Consider the following 9464-nt stretch of genomic DNA (forward strand, 5'->3'; position numbering starts at 1 on the left):
ATCTCTCTCTCTCTCTCTCTCTCTCTCTCTCTCTCTCTCTCGTACATTCAAAATTCTTCAACCCATTCACACACGCTCCACCTTTGCTTTCCCTCACTCTCCACTTTGTGACACACACACACACACACACACACACACACACACACACACACACACACACACACACACAGGCATGCACGCACACACACAGTATTGTATTACACATGCTATATATTGCACCTGCTCACATGTCCAATCCTGTTTTTTATTTTCAATTTGAAATCCTTTTTTTGTATTGACAGTGTTTTAGTGTATTGACATGACACTTATAACAAATCAAATGCATGAGTCAAACATCTCGGTAATCAAATGAAGCTAAGTTGCTGTCTCTCTCTCTCTCTCTCTCTCTCTCTCTCTCTCTCTGTCAGACACATTCCTGGGGTTTTGACCTTAATCCCTCTCCATGTGATGAGGTAGAACTTGAACTTAAGGGAGAAATACCTTTTGTCATGGTTCATAGATAATCATATTCCATTTGGGTTGGCCTGTTAATTGTGTAAGCATTGAGCAATTGGTTGTGCGAGGATGAGTCGGAGAAGGAGAAGTTGTCAGTCACTCGATAATATACTTGTAGGTGTGTGTATGTGTACTGTATATATACATACCTACCTATATTATAATTGTCATGTTTTTGTATCCGTTGGCGTTTTGAAATGTCATTTAAACTATAAATGACATAATGGTCTCTCCTCTCCCTCCTCAGGCTTCCTTCCTCACCAAGAAGCTCAACATCACGGGAAAGAGGGTCAACTTGGCCATATGGGTAAGAGACGCACGCACACACACACACACACACACACACACACACACACTAATGTCAAGCACTGAGCTAGTGGCCTTAGCATTTGTCTTTGTGCTCTGCAGGACACCGCAGGACAGGAGCGCTTCCACGCTTTAGGTCCCATCTATTACAGAGATTCCAACGGAGCCATACTAGTGTATGACATCACGGACGAAGACTCTTTCCAGAAGGTAGGCGTCATGAATGGTGCATTTGTATGGCGTCTTTTATCCAAATGGCGCTTTACATGGGTTGTGCATTAACATTCACCCATTCTCTCACACACACACACACACACACACACACACACACACACACATATACACACACACACACACACACACACACACACACACACACACACACACATTGATACACCGTTGGTGTACCATGCAAGGCACCAACCTACACATCGTGGAGCATTTAAGTCAGGTTCAGAGTCTTGCTCAAGGACACTGACTCTGGGGGGGAGCCCGGGATCGAACTGGGAAGCGTCCGGTTCTGCTGGAGAGATGTATTACTATCCATAAGTTATTTTACGTACCGGTACATGTAATACTTCATCTGATTGTGTTCTCTTTTTTTGTTTTAACCAGGTGAAGAACTGGGTGAAAGAGTTGAGGAAAATGCTGGGCAATGAAATCTGTTTATGTATAGTAGGTAAGTTGTTGTGTTTTTTTAGTCCAATGAGCCCCTGATATTTTCCACAGTTGTTTTTTGCTTTTTGCTTTTCAACCATTTTTCTTTATCAGATTCTAAAAATGTCTTCTAAATCCTGACAGTTTTCTGAAAAAGTGTTTCTATGTCAGTCGTTCTTTGATTTTTCAAAAAGCTACAAGCCACCGAGTAGCGCGCTATGAGCTTGTAGATCTGCTATTTGTTCAATAGCTAAAGCATAACATAATGCTAACACCAAAAGGGGTTCCCGCCCCAAAATGGTTTAAGAGAGGTTTAAGTCAAGCACTTTGAGGTGTCTGTTTAAAGCCACAGTAGTCGGCTCCAGCTGCCACAGTTTGATGTTCAGCAACTACAGACTGAAGACAATAAAATATTTTCATGGAAAGAATCGTGATCTCGTGACCCAATCTTTGCTCTCTTTTCAAAGTGTGCATTAAGTGTGCATTCGCTGCTTTGGGAAGTCTGTCCACAACCCAGCAAATGGTGACCAGCGCTGAGCAGATTGTCGCCGTTGTTAATTAATGAATTCAGTTGGCATGTATTTGTGCGCGTTTGTATATTTTATTAATAAGAGCCACATGGCCCATAGAGCAGAAGCCGAGCTCCTGTATTTGTAGCGGATTGATATACAAGTGCAGCCCCTGGACATTACGCTAGTATGTTAATGATGAATTGCATTTTTATAGCGCTTTTCCAAGTGCTCAAAGCGCTTTTTCAATGGCTCATTCATTCATACATTGGGAGGTGAAGCGGCGAACAGTCGACGCCAACGTCCTCACTTCCCACATTCACACACCGACCGACTCATTGGAGGCAATGTGGGGTTCAGTGTCTTGCCCAAGGACACTTGTGGACAGGAGGAGCCGGTGATTCGAACCGCCAAACCCACGGATCATTGGACAACCTGCTCCTATCTCAAATCAAGCCTCTGATGCGCATTCTGAATGCCAAGCAGTGGGGTCCCGTTTATTTTAAATGTCGCTAGTTTACGATAAGCCCCTTGAGTTGCAGCAACTCCTCGGGGCCTAAAATGCAACAAGAAAACAATCAAACAAACATACTGTACCAGTAAGACGTCCTGAGGGCTGAGAAGTTGGGGCGAGGGCGGGCGAAGTTGCGTGCATGCGTCCGCCTGGGTGACGGCAGACTGCTGGGCGAGCACTGGCGCTTTGGCACGGAGCATCAGATCAACATAACGGAATGAATTCTGTGCTGGCCATATATGGAGTGTGTCTTGAGTGTACAGGGTTTGATGAGGTCAGATCAACATATGGAGTCAATGTCAGAACAGGAAGGACGGGTGGGGAATGGACCTGTTCTGACAATGTCAAAACGGGTCAGCTCCATATATGGAGCTCTAAGGGTTTGAGGTCAGATGTAGAGTTGCTGGCCGGCTCCATAATATGCAGATCTAGGTGATGATCCAGTCTTCTCAATGTATCCAGGGTTAGATGAGGGTCAGTGTCGTGATCTTCACATATGGAGATGGCCATATATGGTTAGTGTGACGTGTCACACGGCGTGATGTCATAGAGATCTAAGGGGCTCGATGATGTCACGAGGTGTGACCATATATGGAGACGTGATGTCAAGAGGCGTGACCATACGAAGGTGTGGGTGACAAAAAGGCTCTTCCGCCATCTCAAACCCCGCTACCTCGGTATAGTACAGTATATACATGTAGAGTCTTTGGTATGACCCAGGCGGGGGATTGAACCCCCAACCTCCCAATCTCAGCTTGGCAGACACTCCAAACACCAGACCACTGGGCAGGGCCTCCTTTTCTTAAGAGTCTTAAACACTTCCACAATGCAGTCACGTCACTGACGACTTCCAAGTCCTTTGTATCCAAGCCTTTTTGACAGCCAGCCTCGAGCGTTGATACAGCCATGCTCGAGCACGCTGTCACTGTAAGCTGTATTTTTTGGTTCTCGCACTTGAAACACTAGCAGGGATTCAGGTACCGGTCTGGTAGGCTTGTGTGAGTCATTATTTAAAGTCTGACAACATTCGAGTAGACCCACCTGTATCAGAAGGTCAAATAATTGCAGAGATTCTCAAACTATAGCATTTTCTTAGATTTGTTTTTCCTGTTATGGAAAGTTTGGCAACATAAACATGTACTCAAATGTATTTGATTATCGAATAGTGCACTAATCAAACAGTTTAATCATTTATTAATTTAACCCATTCTCGATGGGAACCCCTTTTGGTGTTTTATCTAAGCATTATGTTATACTTTAGCTATTGAAAAATAGTAGATCTACAAGCTCATAGTGAGCCACCGTCCACCGAGTGTCGCGCTACGAGCTTGTAGGTCTGCTATTTTTGAAATGTTTTTAAAATGCGACACAAATCTTATATATTCTTTCATAGCGAACTTTTTTTCGCATTAACATTTTTTAATGGCCGATTTAAAAATAAATGTTCTAAAACGTCATCTTTCTCTCTCTCTCTCTCTCTCTCTCTCTCTCAGGTAATAAAATTGACTTGGACAAAGACAGGCATGTATCGGTGGAGGAGGCTGAGAGGTAAGGAGGAGTCAGTTGACATTTACATCACTTCAGGTTAGCTTATTTTGTTTAAAATGCAAAATTTGGTATATAGTCTTTTTTTATTGGCCTAATACATTGTCTATATACACATTCATGAATCCACTTGCGCATTGAGCAATTTTTATAGGGGATCTTTTGTGACCCCACCATTAACATCCTATATAAGGCAAGAATTTCAAAAATGTAAACGTTTCTTTATGCTATAAGTAGCATGTGACGTGTCGAACTAGGGGGTTTTCATGCTTCTGAATCCATTCCAAGCATTAGTTTTGCACAAAAAACACTCCTCGGGCTAAAAACAGCCATAGCCATCATGACAAAATGTGATGAGGTCAGCACATTTGGGGCACATTTGGGCAAGTGGCTATGGCTGTTTTTAGCCTAATGAGTGTTTTCTTGTGCAAAATTAATGCTTGAAATGGTGTGTGTGTGTGTGTGTGTGTGTGTGTGTTTCATTCTATTCCATTACTCTTTTCATTTTCTCTACTACTGACAAAATGCCTGCGGTCTCTGAGGCTACTGGTACTGTATTTGTCCATTTAGCCCCCTTCTGACTGATTCACTCACTCTCTCTCTCTCTGTCTCTGTGTCTCTCGCTCTTTCTGCAGTTATGCTGAGTCAGTGGGGGCCAGACATTACCACACGTCAGCCAAGCTAAATAAAGGCATCGAGGAGCTGTTCCTGGATCTGTGTAAAAGTAAGTCCTCCCCGACACGACACCCTTCTACTTCTACATCTTCTGCAGTGTGGTGAAGACGTGGTGGATAAAAGTACTCTTAACCCATTAAGGCCTGAGATCAGATTCTAAAAACGTCTTCTACATCCTGACAGTTTTCTGAAAAAGCTATGTTTTCTATGTCAGTCGTTTTTCAAAAATAGCAGACCTACAAGGTCGTAGCGCGACACTCGGTGGCGCGCTATGAGCTTGTAGATCTGCTATTTTTCAATAGCTAAAGCAGAACATAATGCTAACACCAAAAGGGGGTAATTTACTGCCTTGAGTCTGAAGCCACTGCCAGCGTTGTTGAGAGTTTTTTTTACTAATCTAATCTAATCAAGACCCACAGAATATGTTGCAAGAATATAACACCTGAGCGCAGCCAAACATAAAATGTCTTCTCTTTTAGTTCTACTGGATCTCTTCTCCACTAGTCCCTCCCTAACATTTAGTTCTACTGGATCTCTTCTCCACTAGTCCCTCCCTAACATTTAGTTCTACTGGATCTCTTCTCCACTAGTCCCTCCCTAACATTTAGTTCTACTGGATCTCTTCTCCACTAGTCCCTCCCTAACATTTAGTTCTACTGGATCTCTTCTCCACTAGTCCCTCCCTAACATTTTAGTCTAGTTTTTATCTGTTGACACAATTGTCATTATATTTAGTCTTGGTTTTAGTCATCGTAGCTTAGTTTTTATTTAGTTTTCGAAAATAAAATGTAGTCGACGAACATCTTTTGTCATAGTCGACGAAATCAACACTGAGACACACACACACACACACACACACACACACACACAGTCTCACATTCACCTCTCTCTCTATGATGAAGGGATGATGGAAACGGCGCAAGCGGAGGAGAGGTTGAAGGGAAACGGTGCCAGCCAATCCGCATCGAGTAGGCGGGGAGTACAGATTGTTGACGACGAACCACAGGCCACGGCTGCTGGGGGTTGCTGCTCTTCCGGCTAGCGTGCACACACACACGCACACACACATGCACGCACACACACATGCACGCACACACACATGGCGCGTGCGTGCGTGCTCACTCATATGAACACAGATATACACAAAGCAGTATTTGTCTTCTGAATTAATCTCACTGTTTCTGTGTTGATCAAGCATCATCACTGTTCCGGGGAAGGAAAAAAACATGACAAATTAATACGAAGGCGTAATTCAGGCCATTTTCCTCTGAAAAACACAAAGCAACTTTTATCCTAATTCAGAATGAATTGCATTCATGTTCATGAAATAATCCCAAAACCACAGCATTATTTGTTTTTTTTACGCAAACAAAATAACTGTGATATAGGATGCCAAAAGTAGCATTGACATGGAAATGTACAGTTTGATCCACATCCCAGGTTGTCAATGACCCCCCCCCCAGACCAGACCACTTCACGGCAGCCATTTTGTGTCTTATGAAATGGATCTGCATTTTTATAGCGCCAGGCCCAGGAACCCAGATGGTCGCTCTACCTCCTGAGCCACTGACGCCTCTCTCTCCCTCTCCCCCTCTCTCTCTCCCCCTCTCTCCCTCTCCCCCTCTCTCTCCCTCCCTCTCTCTCTCTCTGAATTCGGTTTAATTTATTTGACGACACAGAATGACAGAGTTGTGATTTACGGTGGAGAACGCTAGTGTCGCAAACGGCTGTCGCAGGCCTCCGTGACCTCCTGCTGGGGAAATATTCCCTAGAGAGGAGCACGTTTATACAGTGACAAAAACTAAACGGATACAGAAATAAAGCCAGTAAATATCTGTTAGTCGATCCGCTCCCGAGCCGAGGTACACTAACCTATGAGCTTGTAGATCTGCTATTTTTTCAATAGCTAAAGCACAACATGATGCTAACACCAAAAGGGCTTCCCGCCCAGAATGGGTTGATTCCCATTTCTGCTCAGAAGCAAGCTATATATGAATTTGCGCGACTGTAAAGACGAAAACGGAAGTGGGGAGGACTCTTCACGGCCGCTTTGTCGCTCGACCGCTTCCTCATGATTGAGTCGGAGCTTCCGTTCTCCAGACTCGTATGACCGGAAAGCATTTGAAAAATTGCGAGAGGCACCAATCTGGCCACACGAGACTGATCTTTTCCCCCCAAACCGAACCCGTCCCTCCATTCACGTGTCCCCCTTACTTCTCCCATTCCTCTTCCTTGTCCCATGTCTTCTCTCCATCCCTGGGCCAGTGTAGAGGCGGCCCCGCCCACTCTGCACCACCTCCCCTGCTTGGGTTCCTGTCTAGAGCACTGCTTCCCAAACACTGGTTCTGAGCCCCATTTGTGGGTCGCGGACACATTTTTCATGGGTCCCTTTATCTTTTTTTTTTTGTTTACTGCATTTTGTTTTTAATTATTTCACAATACGTTTCACCCCCAAAAAGCTAAATATTTCATGAATTAATACAAAATTTAATTACTTTTTTTTCTCCTTTTTTTTAAATCTATGAAATTCCATAAATTAAGAAAACGAATGTTTTAAGAAGTAGTGAAAGTAGCCGATCTGCAAGCTCACAACGTGCCGCAAAGCGACACATTTGTGAGCTTGTAGATCGGCTATTTTCACTATTTTGGGGCCGGCAAAAGTCTGCCTGTAATTTATCTTTGGCGTCTTGAGCTAAAAGGTTTGGGAAACTGGTCTTTTTAGATCAGTGACGTAGAAGCAGTAGCACAGCAGGGGAATGTGAAAGGTGGTGTAATGGCGCCATCTGTGGGAGGGAAATGCTCCCTTTACATTTTAAGTTCCTCAGATAACTAAAGTCTAAAAGTCTCGTTAAATCTATAATGGACGCCCTTCGTCCTAGCCTTGGATCACTTGTCTGTACCAGGATCAATTTGTACCGTTTCTCTGTATCCCCCTGTACTCTTAAGAATGGGATTCTAACATCCCAACTGCCCTTAAAAATACATACCTATACTCACAGTATGCGTATACGTGTGCAAATGAATGCGCAGGCATACACAAATGAAATGAAAATATTGTTTGTGCACATACTCAATCAAAAGACATATGATGCTTTCCATCCATACATGATACAACCATCATATTGACTCTTTGACTTTTCTTGACGGAGAATAATAATACTGTGTGTGCATGGTTGTTTGATTTCTGTAAAGGCTTCATTTTGTTTTACTTTAAATACTTATAATAACAAAATGAATTAAAAAAAAAAGAATCATTATTATTTAATAAGTTATGTACACGTAGATAGAGGTCATGGACATTTGTACATGTATAAACAAAAGGGGAGAGAGAAGGAAACACACAAAAAATGTTTTTCTCTATTCATACTGCTCTGAGGTTGTGGTTTTCTCGCTTCGATCTTTCTCGCCCTCCCTCTCTCTCCTCAGGTTTTTCTTGCCCGTTTAAAGCGGCTAAAAAGGCTCGTATATGCGTCGTTAACTTTTGCCGCGTGACACGGTGGTTAGACGAGGGATAACGTAAGCCTTCGCGTTGCATCAGCAGTGAGTTCCGCTTTCAACCAGTTTCAGCCAGTGGTCCTCGAGGGGGTTCTAGGGTGGTCCCCAGATAAATGACGGGAGAGTTGGTAACCAAATGGACCCTTATAGATCTTTAACTCTTGAGAGTGTAAAATGAAACGGGTCCATTTGGTTTCATTTTACTCTCTCTCTTATAGAGAGTTAAATAATTGTTAAACATCTGCATTACTTACTTTATAAGAAGTCTACACAATTGGAGAATGCAGAAGTAGCCATGGTTCACATGACGCTCGTCGTGTTTCAGGGCTAACGTAGAAGACATTTTATTTTAACGTTTGCCTGTTTGTCTCCTATGGTACCAACGGCAATACAGCATGGAATTGTGGACCAACTCTTATCCAACAACGACAAAATAATGTCATCAAATGTTGGTCCGTGGCCCAAATGCTGAAAGAATACTGGGCCTTTGACATGAAAAGGGTTTGAAAACCACTGCAGTAGTGGGTTGCCTTCTCTTTGAAATGGCACACTGGTTCATTATAGCCCTCGGAATGCATTGAAAATATATTCAACATGCCTGAGTGTGAAAGCTCAATACGTGAACTCCAGCTTCCCTTATTCTGGGACAAACATTTGGTCAGCTATTTTGGTGAAGAGATTTTGGAGTAGAGGAGGGGGGGGGTTGGGGGAAATCAAGCGGACCGAGTATTGAGCCCTGCTGGACTCCGGTCAAAGAAGTTATCTGGTCAAAGTGTTTGAGCGTTTTAAGAGGCAAGGAATCTCTACCGTATCTCTCTCTTTCTCCATGTATCTCTGTGCATCCTTTCTTTTTCACGCCTGCTTTGTTTTAGTGTCTTGAGGTTTTTCTTCCGAATTTTGCACTTTTGCCTACATTCTCTGTCGCTGATTTGCTTAACTGTAAAAACAAGGAAGATGTGTACAAACTACAAAGCATAATGGACATTTTATCTGCCTTTACTCGTTATGGGAAACTCAGACTCACACGGGATGGAAAAGAAAAACATTGTACAGCTGTTCTCTTCGTGATGGAAAAAAGAAACGGGGGGTGGGGGGGCGGAGGCAAATGTGGGTGAAAGATGAAAATATATACACAGCACACTTTTTGGAAATGTAATTTTTTTAATCTGCTAGTGTCAAGTGTTTTGTAAAGATAATAGAACGATTAAAATGATTTACACAACGCATCGAGGTGTCCCACATGTCATTCTGTGTTCACTGAGTATGAC

The 9464-nt window shown here is 43.1% G+C and overlaps 1 protein-coding gene across 1 annotated transcript in view; it reads left to right on the forward strand.

Annotated features, from left to right (window-relative positions):
• rab21 (RAB21, member RAS oncogene family) overlaps positions 1–8095 on the forward strand; it is a 19393-nt gene extending 11298 nt beyond the window's left edge. Inside the window, exons 2-7 of the mRNA XM_080757974.1 lie at positions 743–802; positions 904–1011; positions 1417–1480; positions 3975–4029; positions 4662–4750; positions 5604–8095. Of these exons, the coding sequence (XP_080614100.1) occupies positions 743–802; positions 904–1011; positions 1417–1480; positions 3975–4029; positions 4662–4750; positions 5604–5743 (516 nt within the window). The 3' untranslated portion in view covers positions 5744–8095. The remainder of the gene's footprint in view (positions 1–742; positions 803–903; positions 1012–1416; positions 1481–3974; positions 4030–4661; positions 4751–5603) is intronic.
• The last annotated feature ends 1369 nt before the right edge of the window (positions 8096–9464 follow it).

The sequence above is a fragment of the Protomyctophum bolini genome, assembly GCF_963924005.1.
Source record: "Protomyctophum bolini genome assembly, chromosome: 23".
NCBI classification, from domain to species: Eukaryota; Metazoa; Chordata; class Actinopteri; order Myctophiformes; family Myctophidae; genus Protomyctophum; species Protomyctophum bolini.